Source organism: Patella vulgata, chromosome 1 (genome assembly GCF_932274485.2).
Source record: "Patella vulgata chromosome 1, xgPatVulg1.2, whole genome shotgun sequence".
NCBI lineage: Eukaryota > Metazoa > Mollusca > Gastropoda > Patellidae > Patella > Patella vulgata.
Window position 1 is genome coordinate 19354406 of NC_065879.2, and position 22053 is coordinate 19376458.

The 22053-nt window shown below is 36.0% G+C and overlaps 1 protein-coding gene across 1 annotated transcript in view; it reads left to right on the forward strand.

Moving 5' to 3' along the window:
- The window catches only part of LOC126811952 (filamin-B), a 54962-nt gene extending 36845 nt beyond the window's left edge, over positions 1 to 18117 (forward strand). Inside the window, exons 8-18 of the mRNA XM_050538037.2 lie at positions 2969 to 3166; positions 4044 to 4293; positions 5547 to 5720; positions 6929 to 7033; positions 7617 to 7736; positions 8349 to 8522; positions 9050 to 9193; positions 10066 to 10191; positions 11233 to 11379; positions 12644 to 12764; positions 18108 to 18117. Coding sequence (XP_050393994.2) covers positions 2969 to 3166; positions 4044 to 4293; positions 5547 to 5720; positions 6929 to 7033; positions 7617 to 7736; positions 8349 to 8522; positions 9050 to 9193; positions 10066 to 10191; positions 11233 to 11379; positions 12644 to 12764; positions 18108 to 18117 — 1569 coding nt within the window. The remainder of the gene's footprint in view (positions 1 to 2968; positions 3167 to 4043; positions 4294 to 5546; positions 5721 to 6928; positions 7034 to 7616; positions 7737 to 8348; positions 8523 to 9049; positions 9194 to 10065; positions 10192 to 11232; positions 11380 to 12643; positions 12765 to 18107) is intronic.
- The last annotated feature ends 3936 nt before the right edge of the window (positions 18118 to 22053 follow it).

Here is a 22053-nt window from a genome sequence, read left to right on the forward strand (position 1 = left end):
ACGAACATTCTTATACTGAAAGCCCACCTGAACAGAGAACTGTCTTATATTGAAGTAATTCTTCATCATCCTCACAACACTAAGAATCTACCTTGTGAAGATGACATTTACTATATTATGAATACACTACTGTCACTAGTATCATAGTAAGGATCTGGCTTGTGAAGATGGCATAAAATAATACACATGAATACACTGGTGCAGTATCATCAGTGTCAGCAGTAAGAATATCAATCTGGCTTGTGAAGATGACATAAAGTTGACTATGCACATTTATACACCAGTGTCACAAGGTATAATCAATGTACACATGCACACCGACACAGAAATAAACTTGAATAAAGTTGAATAGTAAATAATCTGCTATCCCTCTACAAATACTTTATATGAGACTGGAATATTTAATTCATACAAATTTAACATAGATGTCTGTGTTTTTGTTACATCATGTTTGTTGTTATTCTAGTGTGCTAACTAGTGGATGGTTTTCTGTATTCTATAATCTAAGTTTATCTTTAAAAACTACTCCTATATTTCTTTGAAGCTTAGAAAATCTAATCACTATAAGTACTCAGGGATTGGATATCTGACAGCACACACTAGGGAGAGAGGGGACAATTGGTATTCAAGAAGGGAGGAGCCATTTGGTGTTCAGGGAGGGATAGGACAATTGGTGTTCAAGGAGGGAGGAGACATTTGGCGTTTTGAGCATGTGTTAACATGGAGAAGGCGCTATATAAAACCTCATTATTATTATTATTATTATTATAGGACATTTGGTGTTCAGAGAGGGAGGAGACAATTGGTGTTTAGGGAGGGATGGGGCATTTGGTGATCTAGGGGGATAGGACATCTGGTGTGCAGGGAGAGGTAGAACATCTGCTGTTCATGGAGAGAGAGAGAGAAATGGGGTTTAACGTCCACTCGACACAAACTAGGTCATTTCGGGACTAACATGGTTTAATTTTATTTCAATAATTCGCTTGCGCGTAGGGGTCTTTTATAGCAGTGGGAGGAAACCGGAGGACCCGAAGAAAACCCACGAGGATGGACAGGCGACCCTACTCCTTGTCACGTACAACCAGGGATTCAAAACCATGCCAGTTGACTCAATGACAGGCTTTATGATACAGCGCGCACGTGCTAACCATTCAGCCATCCAACCCCCCTAGGAGAGAGGACATTAGGTGTTCTTATCAAGGGGGACGTTGGGTGTTAGGGTGGGAAGGTACATTGGGTGTTCTTAGGAAGAGGGACATTTGGTGTTAGGGAGGGAGGGGACATTAGATGTTCGTGGCAAGCTAGGACGTTAGGTGTTCGTCGAGAGCTAGGAAATTAGGTGTTCAGGGAGAGAGGACATTGGGTGTTCTTACGAATGTGAACATTGTGTGTTAGGTAGAAGACATGGGGTGTTTAGGGAGGGAAAGAATGTAATGTGTTCAGGATTTGAGCAGACTTTGGAAGAATCTAAAATGAACATTTCAAAATTGTGTTTAGTAGCCACTCTTGCTACCTGTATATCTCTCATCATATTTCTTACATGAGAAAATTTAAACATTACGAACTCCCTTTTATCTGTGTTTACATAGCAGAAACTAATCACAACATCTCTCTCTCTCTCTATCTCTCTTTTGTTGTAGCCGTCTGCTGTTACAAACTGCCTTTAATAGGTATTTAAATAGCAGAAACTAATCACAACCTCTCTCTCTCTCTTGGTGTAGCCGTCTGCTGTTATAAACTCCCTTTAATCTGTATTTAGATAGTAGACATCTTTTGTCGTTAATTTATACCTGTCGTCATTCATTATTCATGTCAGGTTAACTAAAATCTCAATAATAATGTTAGCAAGCATTGTCATCGTGAGCTATCGTGAGAGGAGTCTTTATGCATGTCTCTCTATTGGTGTCATATCAAACTTTATTCACAACTAACCAAGCGGAACATTGAAACACAAATAAAGCTATGTTATATTGTAAAACCACTAGTAGACATATTTTTGAATTGACTCCAGTGTATTTCAACGTTAGATTATATTTAGGGTATACACCTAATCAGACTGTCTATTTTAGCAAAAGTAGCAATATTTTATAGCTGCAAATTCCTGATTGTACTTAACTTCTTCAGAGTGTATATTTAGTGTATCCCTAATCAAGGTTCATGGTTTTGCAAAAGTAGAAAACTCTTATTAATATATAAAATCAGCCATCTCTAATCTTTGCAAGGAGTTAATGCATGTTATATTATGGCCATCTACAAACTTATAGTCTAGTCATTCGGATGGGACAAAAAAACAAGATCACATATACACACTGGCGTGCATGTAAAAGACCCCTTGGCAGTTGGAATTCGATATAAGAATAGGCCGTAGCACCGCTGCCCAGGCAAAATTTCCCTCATTGCATACTGCATGGCGTATGTCCGTCCTCATTGGAGCCGAACAGTAGGACATTAAAACCCATTTCATTTCATTTCTTTTACAAACCTTCACATTTATCAAATATAAAATAATATTTGGTTACAGTAAGTGACGTTATCAAGATATAAAACCCTGAGTATTTATAAATATACATGTTCAACAATTAATATGATTAAAAACTGATTTATGGTAACAAATTATCCAAGTTTCATTGCCACTTGACAAAAATTATTTATTTAAAGGGACGAGAAATTACTACTTTCTTTTTTTTTTACTAAAACATAATTTTGTTTTAATGGACAACATGGGAGTAAATTACCCTAGCACGGTTTCCTTGGGTGCAGAGCTTAATTAGGAGCAGTTGGTCGGATTGATCTAAACTCATCTCTGACGTTTGGGGTAGGGTGGGGGGGGAGGGGGACACAGTCTATTCATTCTATTAGAGATAGATGTTGGAAGCATACATAGACTATATTCTAATAAAACAAACGAACAAACGAACAAAAATTGTTTTCAAATATTTACAAATTAGTTATAACTTTCTAATTTCAGATTACAACATTTGAAAATGATTCCAATTTTTCCAACACCACCTCTTCTCTTACGGGGAACTCTTTACAGCACATACAACAGCCACAGTCATCAAACTTTCATCTGGTGCGACATCGTGAATCGACTGCCATTGATTACCCTACGAAAGAAACGACTAAAATTGATATTTATTCTGTCGGTGTTATTATCGACACCAAAGTAAGTATTTTTGTATGTCAACACATAAAGAGACATTGCTCCTGCTCATTTTACCATTACCATATTCAACAACAATTGAAAGTTTCTGGTTTTAATTAAATCAAAAACAAAATACTAATGCTAGATAATGTCCCAGCTTGGATTCAATCAGATTTAAAACAGACCTATCAAAACAACTTCACGGACAACAATATGGCAGCAAGCTTGTAATTTAGTGAACAACATAGATCGATGAAATTTTTATTCCACATACCTTTGTAATTACTAAATGAAATTGAATCTTAGAGATTCATCTATCACAATATTGTAGTTTACGAGTGATTCCTATTACTTTAAATGACACATCAAGACTTTAAAGAACAGGGAAAATTAGTTGTATGTCTTACAGATAAATATCAATGGAGAGATTACCAGAGGTGGCAACTCGAGTCCCATTAATGATCTGAATTGGGACTCGAAAGTTGTTACGACTTGGGACTGGAAAGAGCTTAAGACTTGAGTCGCAGCGAGGGGGCCTAATTCTAATTTACCTTATACGCCATAAATTGCTAACTCATTTGATGAACTGGCAACTTGAACAGGACTCGGACTTTGTGAAGACTTTGGACTCCATTCGGTACTAAAGTCAGCGACTTGGGACTCAACTCGACTCAAGGTGGGCTACTTGGGACTCAACTCGGACCCGACATGTGGCAACTTGGGACTCGACTCTGGCTTGAGTTCCCACGACTTATTCCCACACCTCTGGAGATTACCCAGAAGATTTGGCCAAGTTAAAATTGGATTGAAATAAAATTTTAAAAAATTAACAGCTAGCTTAAGACATGTTGAGGTCGTAACAGCCAAAAACGAAACTTAAACTCATCTTTTATTCCAGGTTCACAAACCGTTTGATCCCGAGAGAGTGAGAATAGAGGCTGTAGCTCCGAGTGGTCGGGTTGTCAAAATGACGGGAGATGGACATTATTCCGCGCAGTTTTTGCACACGGAAATCGGAGAATGGAAGGTGTCGTTGTACTATAAAGAGAAATTTATTGATGGATGTCCGATTGATATTTGTGATCCATCACAAGTTCGTGTTGTAGGATTAAAGGCTGGTTCCGTAGGAAAATTACAAGAATTTCACAGTAAGTAGCAATGGTGTCGCCAACCAGAAGATCCAGGGTTCAATCCTGGTGTTGGTTGTCAAGTTCTTCTGGAATTGTGGATGCTAGTACAATAAGGTGGACAGGACAAGTGCCATTGTTTTTAAATAAAGATCATTTGATTTTTTCAAATAAATCCATTTTTAACAGATTTTATGAAAAACTTGTTCATTATTATCGTTCTAATTCCGCTTATCACACACTATATGTCAATTTTAATGTTCTTGACTAAAAATATGTAAAAATACAGATTTTGTGAAATGGCACTTGTCCACCTAATTGAACTAGCATCCTCAATTTTCATTGTGATTTTCCTTTGGATGTGATGCCGGATAGAGGGCTTGGCAAAGGTACAGTATCTAGTTGTAGGATTGGATGAAACATGAACGATTTCCTGCAGTTGGTGTGCACGTTAAAGAACATTTGACAGTTGGGATTCGATGAAGAGTAGTCAGAAGCAACGCCTCTGTCCTGGGAACCTTTCCCTCATAGCCCGGTTGGTTCAGAAAAGTAGTACGTTAAACCCCATTTCATCTCTTTTCATTTGTTTGACTGATATCAAAACAAGATATATTCATGTGGTGAATGTACAACATTTTAGCAACCAATGTTTTTATCCCAAACCTTAACCAGTTAGCCCCTACTTGATGAAAACTTATGTAGCCAAGGCGCTGGTCTGCCAATGAAGTAAAAAATAATATAAACAAATGACAATTGTCACCTGACTTTAATGAGGGGGTACTCAATTGAACGTTTCGGAATTGAATTCTCTCAATCCCAAAAACATTTACAATCGAGTGAAAAGGGGGATTCCGGGCTACAATGCATGTGTCGACTGAATAAGTAAATATTTGTTGTGTTTAATTACGTCACGATTCTACTCACCCCACCTCTGTGGTCGGGACTGACAGAACTGTGACAGGACTGAATTCTGTGTTACTCGATTGCAATTCTGTCAATTCACAACGTTCTGGACTGTGCATCGAGCATCCCCTGAGAGGGAAACAAAGGCTTGATGGTAACCAGGATGAGTTCAATCCAACTGTTGGACAAAAATTGTTTTGGAATTGTAACATCCTTGAAGTCTTCATCAATTGAAGTCAGTCATCAATTTGCACTATCCAAAGGAACAAGCATGTCACGCTTCATTTCAATCATACTTGATTGACCGAATGTTAAAGCATAACAATTGACATCTGTCTTTTATGAGAGTGAAATATTTTATATTTTTCTAGTCGATTGTACGAAGGGAGGAGATGGAGAAGTCGGGGTCGATGTCACACATAATGGCCGTCAGATTATATCTCACGTAACACAAGTAGAACGAGGCATGTATCGTGTAACTTATACTCCGTATGATCCAGGTCCTTATTCTATAGATGTCACTTTCAACGGAGCAGAAGTTAGAGGTATGTATATATATATATATTTTTTATTGTATATTATTTGTACAGTTGAATATCTATATTAAACATACATTATGCAAGAGCTAAATCTGCCTGTTGCAGGTCTTTCTTTAGGCCTGAAATGTTATCTGAATTATTAATTAGACATTAATTAACTTATCCAGACCATAATCAAGACACTCGAGATTTTAATTTAAAAATGGGAAAGTGAGGCTAAGTCTCGATTATTCCAGTGCCCTGGTTGCCACAATACACATATCTTGTCAAAACTACAAACACCGATAACTTGACTCAAAATAGAGTAATTTGGATCAAATTTTCAATAATTTCATTTTGCATTATCTATTTTTGAGCTAGTATAGCAAGAATGGTCAGCTCTTTATCTAAATCATAAATAATGAATACCTGTTCGGGGGTTTGCGGCTACACTAGGGCTGCCTAGTGGCTGATGCTGATCCGGGTAGTGACTTAGGTCTGGTGGTGTACCACTCCCGGTTTATATATATTTATATATGTGTCTGTCCCATCATCATTTGCGGGGTTCGCAGCTATACAAGAGCTGCTGGTAGGCTGAAAGTTAGTGTATAAGGACTGCTCGAGCCTAGGGGAGTGACATATAGGTCAGTTAGCATTGCACTACTACTTCTAGATTTTAAGTTATACAACATTTTCTTTCATGAAACTCCTATATAGAAGCATCACAGTAGAGCCTATTTTTAAGGAAATTTTCTCGGAGCATGTCAATCTGGCAACGTTAATTGTAGGTGGAGGGAGGGGAGAATTTCTAAAAAAATACATGGTCTCTAGCGTCAGTTTGGCGTATATCTGCAGAAACTCGACGAGGTCACTGCCAAGACATAGAAACTTACAACCTAGACTGTGCGGGAGCCTTTGGTCCATACCTATATATTAATTCATACCGCTCCCGTTGTTGGCAGTGAAAGTTCGTCAAAATTTTCTGACATGGTTTCTCCTTGTCAGTAGTGCAAGACGGAGGGCGAGGTTCTATGCCCATATTGGCGTGAATGTAAAAGAACCCTTGACAGATGAAATTTGATTTACAAGTAGGCCGGACTGCTACTACCCTGGCAAAATTTCCCTAATGGTGTATGCCCATCTTCATTATTTCATTCAGCTCCCACATTTTACAAACTCAGAAACTATTTTTTATATATTGGTATTGTTTTATATCTTGATATATTTATTTGTAGATTCTGATTTCTACACAACTGATCCAGAAGAACGACAGAGAAAGGCTGTGTTTTACACAGAATTTGAAAATGTTGACGATCAGAGAATTAAAGTTAAAACTTCCTGTAAGTTTCCTATAAAATATTTTGCTTGAAACAGAAGTGGGGATTGGGTGGCGGAATGGTTTAACGAATGTGTGTTGGATCATAAGGTTTTTCATTGAGTCAAGTGTGGTGGCTTCGATTGCCAGCTTGTACATAACAAGGAGTAGGGTCCAACCTTGTGCATTTTCTTCGGATCCTCCCCTTTCCTCCTACTGCTAAATAAGGGCAAACAAATTAATGGAATGAAATTGGACCATGTTAATCATAAAATGAACCTTTTTTGTGTAGATTTCTGTTGAGAATGAAATCGAAAGTAGGAAAGCCAAACTGTAGAATATTGTTAACTCTGTGACTATAGATGGTAAGCACACATTGCGTAGAGGGAAGTTGTAAAATTGAAAAGGTTTATTTGGTCTTTGTGTGAAATGGGGAAGAACTGCATTACAAAATAGTGTACTATATTTTGGATATTGCAGTCATTCATGGCAGAGATCTATTCCTGAAGTAGTTAGTTCTCTGTGTGCAGAATGATGTACCACCATGAACAAAATGTTTCAGTGAATAATATTTGAGTAATGTGAAATATTTGAATGTTTTATTTCAGGTGATTGGGAGATAGATTATATAACTGGTGGACCGTTTGTATGTCATGTGACCGATGGTTCCGATATTCAGGTTTACGGAATGAATGATGGAACAATATGTAGCACTCCTCAACTTATAGGTGAAGACAAACTTAATATCCTCAACTAATAGATATTGACAAACTTAATATCCTCAACTGTTGAACAACATGCCTTGTCCTGTTGTGCTTCCCATCTTATGAAACTCTTTACAATCAAGTCAGTATCCACAGTGGATACCGAGGATGTATACAGACCTTTAAACAGAATAGTTAAAGATGCATCATGTAAAATTTAGATAAAGAGCTGGCTGTTCTTGCAATAATAGTTCAAAAATAGATTATGCAAAATGACTATATTGAAAATTGAATTCAAATTATTTTATTACCGTAGCAAAGTTACGTGTTCATCGAAACGAGATGAGATTCGCCATTTTTAAATTAAATCAATAAATGCTGATCGTCTTTCAATCCGTTTAAATCTCCACCATCTGATGGTCTAGAGAGTTGATTATAGGCTTGTCATGTGAATAAATGTCTAAACATTAGTTTACATAACATTTGAGGCCAAAATAAAGATTTGCAATAGGCAGATTTATCTCTTACATAATGCATCTTTAATAACTTACGCCTATGAGCATCTACTTAGTTGGAATTCCAATGCTATAAATAGGACGAAATAGTGAAATAAATTATAATTTATGTATTTAACAGCCGATTGTTCTAAAGCTGGTAATGGAATCCTGCAAGCGGAAGTGATGTATAATGGACAGAAATATAGTGCTAGAATAACGGAAGAAAGATTAAACGTTTATAGAATAACCTTTAGACCTACTGGACCTGGTATTTATAAAATATGGCTCACATACGATGGGAAGCCTGTTAAAGGTAAGAATTAAATCGGTTAAATATCCCAGTACTGGTTTTATAGATTTACTCTGACTTTATCAAATAGGACAGAGTTTCTGCATACTCTGCTTCATCATATTTAAACAGCTCAGTGTGTGCACGGACCTCTGTTTTTCATACTATCTAGATAACTAGATGCTGTTCCTTGCCAGGATCGCTGCACAGCACCACTGACAAGGGGAGACAATACTTTCAAATCCAGAGAAACTTTCTCTGCCAACACCGGGATTGAACACTGGGCTGTCTTGTTAGTGAGCTAGCACCTTACTCTCTGAGTCACTGTGACTTTCCTATGTAATATTGGGGGAGGGAGGTTAACGCGTGCACATTTGATCACAAGGGTCGCCTGTCCAACCTCGTAGGTTTTCTCCGGATCATCCGATTTCCTCCCATATGTTAGTCCCATAATGACCTAGTTTGTGTCAAGTGGACGTTAAACCCCATTTCCTTTTCTCTCTCTCTCTCCAATGTAATAGAATTTATATTTCCATTGTCTTTTTTTTTAGGCTCCCCATTTATACAAGAAATAGATGAACTAGAACAACCAATCGTTAGTGGTGAAGGATTAGTACGTGCGATGCCCCAAAGAACGTCAACGTTTATAGTGGATCCACGAGGTTGCCGTGGTAACCCAAGTGTTAATATTTTGGGTGAGTAAAAAGTTAAAAGTATCTGGTTTTTTTGGTGTCTAGAAAGAAGTTTCATTAAAGCCTCTAGGTGAATGATAATTATCAACAATCTAATTAAAACGATGAGATACTCTCTTTCTACGATGTTGGTTTTAATCCAAAGGCCCCAATATCAAAGCCAACCCTAAATTAGTTCAAATAAATTGTTTGTACCTATATTGTATATTGTTGTGCTGCATAAATCTATCTATCTACCATACTTACATATAAATTGCACCAGAATATGTCACCTTTTCGCTGTTGATACAAAGGCCCCATACAAGCTTAATCCGGCTCTGGATAATCCCAATTTAAAGATACATTATGTAAGATTTAGATAAAGAGCTAGCCTTTCTTGCTATAATTGTTTAAAGATAGATAATGAAAAATGAATATGTTGAAAATCACTTTATTCTAAGCCAAGTTATCACTATTTGTAGTTGTGACAAGATGTGTGCATTAAATTGATTTGTTATTATCGTACCCGTGGCACTGGTATATCTGAGTCTTAGCCTCGCTTCTCCATTTTTAAATTAAATCATTAAATGACCGAACCATTCTAATCTACTTAAAATTGGAGACATCCGATGGCATCAAGAGTTGATAATGGTCTTGTTATGTTAATAAATGTCTAAGTAATAGTTGGTATAACATTTCAAGCCTAAAGAAAGACCTGCAATAGGCAGATTTAGCTCTTGCATAATGTATGTTTAATTAGCTTGAACTTATTTTTATGTTTATGTTTGTGATCCCACTTCGAGCAATTTTTGTGTTTTTTGTTGTTTTCTTTTTTAAAGTGATGATTCCACATTAAACTTTTTTCGTTTAAAGTGATGTTTTGTTTTTATTTTAAGGTCCAACCCAAGTTGTTCCATGTCAGATAGAGCCCCAGTCGAACGGTACATTTAAAGTTTATTATACAGCTGTAGAGAAAGGACAGTATATTATAGATGTTAAATTTGATCATAAAGAGATAGAAGGTATGTCAACTCTATTTTAACGCACCTACAGGACGTGCCTTGACATGACAAATCTGTGCTTTGAAAATTTAAAATCCGTGCTTTGAAAATTTAAAATCTGTGCTTTGAAAATTTAAAACTTGTGCTTTGAAAATTTAAAATCTGTGCTTTGAAAATTTAAAACTTGTGCTTTGAAAATTTAAAATCAGTGCTTTGAAATTTTAAAATTCGTGCTTTGAAAAAAATGGTATGTATCCTTATGAATCCCAATTAAATGAAATGAAATAGGCGTTAACATCCTACTTTACCAGCTAATAAAGACAGGCATACGCCCTATAGCATGCTATGGGGGAAAATTTACCCGGGCAGCGGCACTACAGACTACTCTTATTTCGAATTCCAACTGTCAAGGGCTCTTATATGTACAGGCCAGTGTGTACACAGGACCTTGTTTTTTTGTCACGTGTCCTACACCCCTGACAAGGGTTAACCACACATGATGAATTTTATCAGCCCAAACTGGAAACAGACACAGGACCTCACACTCACTGAGTCGCGATGGCCCCTTGATATAGAAAATAAGTAAGGTTATTTTTTATTCCACAGTGAATGAATGGGCTTTGGCTGTCCATCCTATCGTCTTGTTTTTTTTACCAGAGAATATCCTATAAACCGTTCAAGGCGATATCATTACAAAACATTGTACAAACATCAACCTACTAATAGTAGTGGTGAATTTTGCTTATTCAAAAATTTTAATTCCCCCATACAGAGTATGAGTCATCCATACTTCTTGGTTCCTCATATAAATATCCATATATTATTTCACTTTGGCGTAGGATGAGGTTTTGTCCGAAAGGGGGAGAAGGGGGGCGGAGGTATCTTTTTACAGATTACAGTTTATGAGCCATCCATAATTTTTTAGGTTCCTCTTACAGATATCCATATGTTATTTTTATTTTTTTTTTGGGGGGGGGGGGCCCCTTAACGATTATTAGCTATACATTTTGTTTTTTAGGTTATCTATATAGATTATGAGATATCAATATTTTGTTTTTTTAGGTTCTCCATACAAATTATGGGTGGTAGATCCTTCGTTAGTTCGTGTATCAGGAGGATGGCGACCATTGATGGGTGATGGCGGTTTTATTCCGCTTGTCGTCAACAAAGAGAAACATATCCCATTTGATGCATCAGAGGCTGGCAATGGTGAGTAAATTATCGAAACATTAAAGATGCATTATGTAAGATTTAGATAAATAACTGACCGTTCTTGCTATAATAGTTATGGATAATAAAAAAGGAATATATTTAAAATGTCATTCAAATTACTTTATTCTGAGGGAGTTGTAAGTCTTTGAAAGTTGCAATTTCATATTTTTAAGTTATATTTTTAAAATGTATTAAAATAAAGCCTTAAAATAGATGGTATCTATAAACAGTACTACCTTGTTAAAGAATAATCCTATTAATCCTATAATTCACTATTGCCAGTTGAGAAATTGGCAAAAATATCATTTTCAACTTCAAATTCAAACGTTTAAAGAAAGCTATTCCATGTGGAGAATAGAAAAACAAGGGAGGTAATTGTGTTATTATTTACGGGGTCAAAGGATTTTTAAGTGGGAGAATAATACCTATGATCGTATAATATTGAGTTGACAACCTATTGAGCAAAAGACATAGAAATAATTATGTTTTGACTTTCTTAGAAAATATGAAATTATTGCTTTAAGGTTTCACAATATAATCTTGATTGTCAAGTATCACTGTTCTAGGGGGGTTGGAATGACCTAGTGGTCTAGAGTGTCACGCTTCGAGCTCTAGCTGGCCCTTCACCTCTGGCTTGCAGTCGTTGTTTAGATCCTTGGTGTGAGCGTATGTGGCTTGGAGATAGGGGCGCCTTCCCAACCCTGCGGGTTTACTCTGGGTAATCTGGTTTCCTCCCACAGGAAAGACCCCTCTGGTTTCCTTCCACAGGAAAGACCCCTGTGAGTGCACTAAGCATAGTAAAATAAGACCGCGTGTCTGCAATATCACCTTCGGTGGATGTGGCCGTTAATCACGAATACAAGAAGAACCATTGTTACGATAGTACAATTAAATTATTAAATGGAGATTGTGTTTCAGTCCATTAAAAATCACTCCCATCCAATATTCTAGAGTCTTGATTTTGGGCTTGTCATATGAATAAATATCTTATTAATAATTTATGTCACATTTGAGGCCAAAATAAAGAACTGCAATAGGCAGATTTAGCTCTTACATAATGTATCTTGACCATAAGTGAACACTTTTTAAAACCTTCGTGCTACATGTAGAACAACCAGTGATTGTAGTCAGTATAACTGTTTATTGTATTTTACTACTGAACAACAATTTTAACCAAGTACTGGACATGGCTTAATTTGTGTCTGCCATTGTCTGTGACAGATGCTCTGTTATTCATGCTTTATATATGATGTAATTACAGGTGAATTAACGGCAGAAGTACGTGGACCGTCTGGTCATAAGATACCTGTTGCTGTTGATGCTAGAAGTGATGGTAGAAATACTGTGATATTTACACCCAGAAACGAAGGTAGGTCAACAGAGTATACATTTCTAAACACCAATCATGAGATAATATGGCTTCTTTGTGTGCAATAGCCTATTGTTGTTGTTTATTACAAATTTAACGTTATAAAAACTGTTTAATTCGTTCTTCTGTCCAGTTTAAAGCTGACCATTCAATTTTGATAATGAGTGTCCAATTTACAAGTGTTTAATTTCTCAATCATTGTTAAAAAATAAATAACCCAATTGATTAATGATGTATAATGATTCATTTTTGAACAGTGGTCAGGAAATTAAATACTTGTACAATGTAAATTGGACACTCATTATCAAAATTAATCAGTCAGCTTTAAACTGAATACAAGTAGAAATTAAATGATATTTGGTGATTTTAAACGATTTTTACAAATTTTTAAACAAAGATTTGATATTAAACGAATGTGAAAGAAATTAGTGCTAGATACACAAGATTAATTGATCCCTGGGTTACAGTGGCTGTGCCTCTCTTTTAGGCCAGTCGGAGTAGGACAATAAACCCCTTTCCATTTCATTTCTATTTTCTTTGAAGCATTAACATAATCCTTGCTGTATAAATTGCTTGGCACTGTTTTGATGTTGTTATTTTTATTTATTTTATTCAGGAAAACACGAAATTGATGTATTCTGGGGAGGATATCCCTTGTTGAACTCCCCGTATCCTGGTTGGGCGACTTACAAACCAGACAACATCGAGCCACCTGTCCGATACGCTTACGCACCCCAGTCTCCGCCGCCTTCCATTATAGGATCAGTACGATCAGATGCTTACCCACAAGTCAGTGTTCACGGAAGTGATTATGATTTTTACAGAACCACAGTAAAGCATAATAACGCAGTTCATGTTCTACCAGTGAATGGTGTGCCCCTTCAACCACCAGGTCCCATTAAAAGAGCTCCGTTAAAGGTTGTTCTAAGAGGAAAGGGTCTGAAGGAGGCATATATTGATAAAGAGGCTAATTTTACGATCGATGCGACACAGTGCACAGAAGGTAAAATAAATCTATGGCCTAACACTTCTCATCAACATTTTAATAGGTCCATTTTCACCCCCATCACAATAGCACCCCTTCCTTCCCTATGAAAAGATCTCCTCTCCTATACCCACTCTATCACAGTAGCCCCTTTCCTACCCCCACTCTATCACAGTAGCCCCTTTCCTACCCCCACTCTATCACAGTAGCCCCTCTCCTACCCCAACTCTATCACAGCAGCCCCTCTCCTACCCCAACTCTTATCACAGTAGCCCCTTGCCTACCCCAACTCTATCACAGTAGCCCCCTGCCTACCCCAAACTATCACAGTAGCCCCTCGCCTACCCCAAACTATCACAGTAGCCCCTCGCCTACCCCAATCTGTCACAGTAACCCCTCTCCTACCCCCACCTTCACCACAATAGTTCCCTACGTTACAACTAAATATCTCAATACCCGTATCATATATTTTGTAGTAATTATATATTGGCCCATTCAGAATAGGACATTCTACATAACAAATTCCCAAACCTTTTTCACCCCAATTATGTTTGGATGGTTCGTTTCAAAATGGATTAAGAACCCTGCCTACATACCACAATTACTCAATAGACCCCCCACCTCCATATTAGTATAGGTAAATATCCCGATAATCGTATGTTCCATTTCATTATTTTTTTTAGGTATTCCGGATGTCAAGATGTCGAGCACCAGAACCAACATCCCCATTCATACGGCACGAGTCAAGCCCCAAGTTTATCAATGTACCTATGTGCCGCGAGTTCCCGGAGAATATCTGCTCTACATAAAATGGAATAATCAACCGTTACGAGGCTCGCCATTCAAGGTTAACGTACACGCCCCCTATCCCCTACCTGTTATAGATGTCACTGAGCCCGATTCGCCACCAGCCGCCCATAGGGTACGATTTGTACACCATGATCGGGAATTTACTCGTGTTGGGAAGCATGTTGACTTCCACATCGATACCAGAGATGCTGGTCCAGGTAGGTTCCACTTAGATGTTCTTATCAAGGATTAAATATGCATTATGTAAGAGTTAATTCTGCCTAATGTAGATCTTTTGTTTGGCCTCAAATGTTATATAAATCATAAATTAGACATTTATTCACATGCCAAGCCTACACTAAACTCTCTAAACCATCGGATTGTTGTGATTTTTAATGGATTGAAACACTATCACCATTTAATAATTTAATTTAAAAATGGATAATTGAGACTTTTTTTTATTGTAACAATGGTAATTGACAATCAAGACTATATTGTGACACCATCAAACACTGATATTAACTTCGCTCAGACAAAAGTAATTTGACTGAAATTTTCAATATACTCATTTTTAATTATCTATATTTTAACTGTTATATTGAGAACTGTCAGTGCTTTATCTAGACGTTACATAATGTATCTTTAATGTATCTTTTTTATAATTACCTGTAATTACCTGTATGTTATTGTTATATTATAATTACCTGTATGTGTTTGTTGTTTGTCAGGTGAGTTGATAACAAAGGTGATCAATCCACAGGGTAATTACGTTGATCACGAGGTAACCGATAATAATGATGGAACCAGAAAGATGAAGTTCTTACCCAAGATGATTGGTAGATACGTGGTGGATATACTTTATAATGGAAAACATATACATGGTTAGTAGTTTTAAAGATATAGAGAGAGAGGGAGATAGAGATAAAGAGTTTAACTTGCAGTCGGTCATTTCAGGTTTAACGTATGGTTCAATTTGATTTTATTTCAATAATTCGCTTCTGCATAGAGGTCTGTGGACAAACGGTTAGACAGGTGGCACTACTTCATGTCACGTAGCCTACAAACATGATACTTGGCAGACTTGTTCTTTGGACAATTGCGCATTTATTGACAACAGACTTCAATTTTTGATATATCTTTGTAATTCCTAAGATGGCTGCAGTCACATTGTTTCCTGTAAATAACCTCATTATATTGACATTAATTCATGGAATGTAACAATTTTTGTTTTTTTGTTTTCCAGGAAGTCCATACTTTATTGATATAACTGCTTCCATGCCGACAGGAAGCGTTAAAGTCTGGGGTCCAGGTATCGAGAGTGGTATTCTTGGACAGTTTCATTCACATTTCTGGGTGGAAGCTACTGGAGCTGGAGCTGGAGAACTTCGAGTTAAGATCATGGGTCCTAGAGGTCAGTCTATACTGTCTGTTACACTTATGAGCATGTCTAACTAAGGAGTCTTATTTCCCATGTGTCTCAAGAGTCTATCTATACTGTCTATTGCCCATTTGCCTAAAGGCTCTATACTGTCTATTGCCCATGTGTCTGAAGGGTCTATACTGTCTATTGCCCATGTGTCTAAAGGGTCTATACTGTCTATTGCCCATGTGTCTAAAGGGTCTATACTGTCTATTGCCCATGTGTCTAAAGAGTCTATACTGTCTATTGCCATGTGTCTAAAGGATCTATATACTGTATATTGCCCATGTGTCTAAAGAGTCTGTACTGTCTTTTGCCTATGTGGCTGTGATCTACGTTAAAAAATTCTTGAATCTACTCAAGCTGTTTTACTACAATATAAGGTGTATCTGTGAATGCATCAAATATCAACATAAATTATTGTGATATGTGTTGAAATAATGGTGAATTTGGTTACAACTTTCAAACATGCTTGAAAATTGCATTGTTAGTGGCATTTTGACACAAAAATGTTACGATCTTAAATTAAAACTACAAATTGGCATAAAGAACGGTATATTTTCAGATATCGATATTATTATGATGCGAGTTGAAATAATGGTGGATTTGGGTAAATTGTGCTAACCCTAATTCTGGCTGATTTTTAGTAGAACGTTTAAACCCCTTTTCATTTCATTTATTTGTTTTTTGTGTTTTAGGTGCGTTCCACGTCAAGATGCGTAAAGCCAGTAAGAAAGAGAAACTATACCAGTGTTTTTATAACCCGGTCGAACCTGGAGAATATACGGTCAACGTCATGTGGTCCGGACGAGATATAGAGGGCAGTCCATTCAAAGTTTTATTAGCCAATAACCAAGAAGATTTAGAACGCTACCAACAAATGTCTTCCGAAATAAGAAGAAATTCATTGGATGATGTGCGCGATGTTTTATACTAATTTAACAAACTCTTAATTAAACAGACTTTTTAAGAATTGTTGTCAGTGGGCGATGTTTTATACTAATTAAACAGACTCTTTACAAATTGCTGCCAGCGGGCGATGTTTTATTAATCAGACTTTTCAAGAATTGTAGCCAGTGGGCGATGTTTTATACTAATTAAACAGACTCTTTAAGAATTTTCACCAGTGTTTTATACTAATTAAATAGACTCTTTAAGAATTGCCATCAGTCAAACGAATTAGGGCCAGTAAAATGTGACGTCCTGAAGAACTTGTTACCAATTTAGGAATTTTTTCATACATTTAGAAAAATAGGTGTACATTTTGTCAATCCGATTAAAATACCGATCTATATTTCGTTTCGTTTTTTTATACTTTCGATGGCCTACACTACATAAAGATCTGACAAGTTATAGCGATAGGTCACGTCAGGGGTCAAAAGACCGACTTATGACCCTATGATGTCAGACATTTGATTAACCAATCAGCATTGATGTTACTAGTGGATTACCCACAGTTCCGTGCAAAACACGCCTAAAGCTCGCCGAGACAGACCATTTCATTGGCTTATCTCTTACACCATTCAGAACACGAGTTAAAAAACAAATCTTCCAGATCCTAGTGTAGTAAAGACAAGTAAAACGAAATTTTGAACTATAAAAACGAAACGAAATCGGATCTGTGTTTTAACCAGATTGACATTTTGTTAGCCTAGAAGTAAATGTATATATATATAATATGGGTATCGTCTGTAAAACATGCAATTATTGTTCCATGGAAAACCATTGCAGATGGTATCATATGAAACTTACACTGTCTACAACTAGCTCAGTTTGTAGCTTGTTGACGGAAATTTTAATTCCTACATCAACGATTTTAATCAAGAACATTAAGTATATACTATGAGAATTTGAAGATACATTTTCATACATTTGTTTGAAAAAACCTGGACTTCCATTCAGGGCAGAGGTCTATTGTCAAAGTAGATAGTTCTCTGTGTGCCTCATGTTCATAATATGTGCAATGGTTTTAGGGATATATTTTCAGTATCAAATGAAATGCTCATGAATTAATCAGTAAATTTCTTTAAGTTCAACCATGGGTGGGCTTTTATATATCAAGTACCGAATTACAGCAAAAATTTAATGCACATCTTTTGATCAAAGTTTGAATTCTTCAGTTTATAAATTTTTTTTCCTGACAATAATTTTATGTTTTACAGTCTTGTATGAAACTTTCATCATTTGAAATTATACATGAAGAATATTATAGGATGATATCAAGTTAATTTTTTGTATTTTATATACTGGGGTACCTTTAAATTAATATATAAAAAATTCCTTCTATATAGACATGTTAATGTACATAGGAAACTACTAAAACAAGTAGGATATCAAATTATATTTTTGTAGTTTATATACCTTCAAATTAATATAAAAAATTAATTCCATAAAGTAGATAAAGTACTTGTATGTTTACGGTAGATAAATACCCCCCCCCCCCCAAAAAAAGAAGAAAATAAGCCCAGTTAAAAAAAAAGTAGGCCTAACCACTTTACCTTATTCTGATGTACATCAAATCATAAGCTAGCTATCTGCTCTTTCAAGCATCTTCAGATGCATGTATATACATAGATATCGTATAGAAACTAACCAAATCAAGTATATATATATATCACATACGAACTGGCCATGTCATCATCGCAGCCATCTTGCAATTGTGACATCATATCAAAAATCTAAATCTGTCAATCAATGCACAATTGTCTGAGGAACAAGGAAGCATGTCAAGTTTGATGTTGATGGTATTTGACGTTAGGCCTTTTTGAAGATCGGTGTCGAAGTACCAGGTTTAAAAAGGTTCTAACTTGAAGTAGTTATCAGAGCTTAGTTGATTATATATTAGAATACTCCTTTAGTTTGTAGATATCACTGCGATATATCTGCCAGATCACTTTGGTGGAAGCGGACGTAGAATAAAGCTATTTCCCACATAGTTTGTAAACCTACAGAGATAGAGTTCAAACTTTCTTGTATTTCTATAAAATTTGTAACATATATCTTATGAAACATATTCTTTAGAATTATGATGTAATTATATTCATTTATTATTAGTAATTATGTATAGCTTAAAGACAACCACTGGCTGTTGGTGCATAATAAACTTGCATTGAAAAATATCAGGTTTGAGATAGTATCTTATTTTTATTGCTTAATCCAGGCTGAAATGTACTCAAATTGATTATTTAATATTTGATAAAGAAAACAAAACCAAAATACCAAGGGTAGATAATCTCACATGTCCGATTCATTCAGATTTAAATCAGGTCTGTCAGGTTTCACTCAACACTAAAACACTGTTACCCACGTGCTGAATAGTGTCTGTATTTTAAGTTGTTTAATGGTCTTGTGCATGACATTGCGTAATATATAGATATAGCACTTAATTGGGGCGTTGATTTTGAACAGTGGTCAGGGAAAAGAACAGCTTGTAAATTAGGCACTTGTTATCAAATTTAAATGCTCGGCTTTTAAATTGGACACATGTAGCCTACAAATTAGATGATTTTGGGTGATTTTAGACAATTTTTACTAATTTTCTAATGAGGATTTGATATTGAACAAATGTGAAAGATACCTGGGTTACAGTGTATACGAGTGATTCAGTTATCCCTAGGTTACAGTGTATAGGCATGATTCAATGATACCTGGGTTACAGTTTATACGTGAGATTCAATCCTTGGTTACAGTGTATAGGCATGATTCAATGATACCTGGGTTACAGTGTATAGGCATGATTCAATCCTGGGTTACAGTGTATAGGTGATACTGGCTTGTTTATATCATCTATAGAGGATACCACATCTTTGAAAATATGGAACTTGTTTTGGACTGATAAATATTCATCTATCACATTATAGTTGTTTACAAGGGATTCATCGCTCAAATGATGATAACCAGAGTTGATGGTGGGGGTGTCCTCATCACTAAACAAATTTGTTTATTTTAAAATAAACACACAAGTTCTATGCAAAAACAATTTCTATATTTTTAATCTGAACTACATTTCTACAATCAATGTACTTGAAAACGACAAGAGAATCATTGTTGAAACGTAGTTCTGGAATAAACATATTATTATTTTCCTTTAGGAAAACCTGAAGATGATGTAGATAGTTGCAATAATAGCATAAAATAATGTGATATTTAGAGTTATATATATATGATCTCTAGTAATTAGATTTTATTAAACCTGTACAGTAGGGTTTCACTATTAAACAATATTTTATTTATTCAGCGTAATCTGAATGGCATTGAGGAATCCGCTATGTTAAACGTCACATTATCAGAATTCACAAAATAAATGAATTTTCCGTAAGCAATCGAGATACCCAACCAGCCTCACAAGAAAAACTCCTTATAGTGAGACCAGTCTTCTAGTGATACCAGCCTTATAGTGAGACCAGTCTTAAAGTGAAACTATCCACAGTGAGACCTGCTATAGTGTAACACTGTATAGTGAGACCAGCTTTATAAAGAACCTCTCTATAATGAGACCAGCCTGATAGTGAAACTCTCTATGAGACCAGCCTGACAGTGAAACCAGTCTGATAGTGAAAATCTCTATATTGAGATCAGCCTGATAGTGAAACTCTCTATAATGAGACCATCCTGATAGTGAAACTCTCTATAGTCAGACCAGTCTTATAGGGAAACTCTTTATAGTGAGACCCTGCTGATACAAGTCCTATCATTCTGTTAGCGACTGTTGTGTATATATATATATATATGTTATGCTCTTATTAATAATCATATCTCCATGCCTTATATGGAGATATTTAGTTTATGCCTTATATCTATGGAGATATTTAGTTTATTCCTAATATATCTATGGTGATATTTTGTGTATGTGTTAATGCCCTGTATGTATATGTTCAGTTATCATTAATATCCTCATATTTTGTTTATGCCCAATATATATATTGTCATATTTTTTTTATGCCCAATATCTATGGCGATATTTTGTTTATGCCTTGTATCTATGGTGATATTAGTATGTCTTTAGCTTTAATTATTATCATATATTGCTTTACTTACCATTCCATTATACATATACATTGTATATCCTACTCAATATTATATACATATGTTATAAAATGGTCCTTGCTTGTACATGACAAGAAGTAGGGTTTCCCTGTCCAACCTCGTGGGTTTTCTCCTGTTACCTCCCACTGCTAAAGACCCCTATGTGCTAGCAAATTATTGAAATAAAATTGAACCATGTTAGTCCCGAATTGACCTTGTTTGTGTCGAGGGGATGTTAAACCCCATTTCTCTCTTTTAAAATGAAATGGGGTTTAACATCCTACTATTCTGCAGCGACTGTGTTAATGAAGACTGGCATACACCATACAGCGTGCTATGATGGAAATTTTGCATCTGCCAAGGGTTCTTTTACGGGTATGTTAATGTGTACACGGGACCTCGGTTTTCCATCCCAACCAAACGACTATTATCTTATAGATTTATACAAACTAGAATTAATATCCGTCACCTTTAAATCAATTTACAAAATGTGATGCCTTGAGGAATTTGTTACCAATTTAGGGACATTTTAGATTTTAGTATGATTTTTGTTCTCAGCCAATCAGCCAATCACCATTCTTAAATACTTCAGTTTAAGTTGTCATAAATAATGATCTGGGAATACAGGGAGGTAACTTTAGCTTTGTTCTGGGAATACTGGCTAAGCTCTTGAAATACATGGAGCTTACTCTGGATGAGGTCTGGGAATACAGAAAGGTATCTCTAGTTAAGGTCTGGGAATACAGAAAGTTAACTCTAACTAAGGTCTGGGAATACAGAAAGGTAACTCTAGCTAAGGTCTGGGAATACAGGAAGGTAACTATTTGATATAATACTCTAGACTGACGTAGAATTTAAATAATATTAGACTGATTAGTCTGCTCTAACAAGCTGGACTGGCCTCTACGTCACTCCTTTCTGACTTGTATAGGAGTCAGATTAGAGTCGTGATGTAGGAATTAGCCCAGCGTTATTTACAGCAAGTTATCCAGGATAATAATATATATATAAATATAAATATCACCCAGTACTGTTGCTGTATATTTTGTTTTTCTTTTAACCAAATATAAAATAGATTCTATT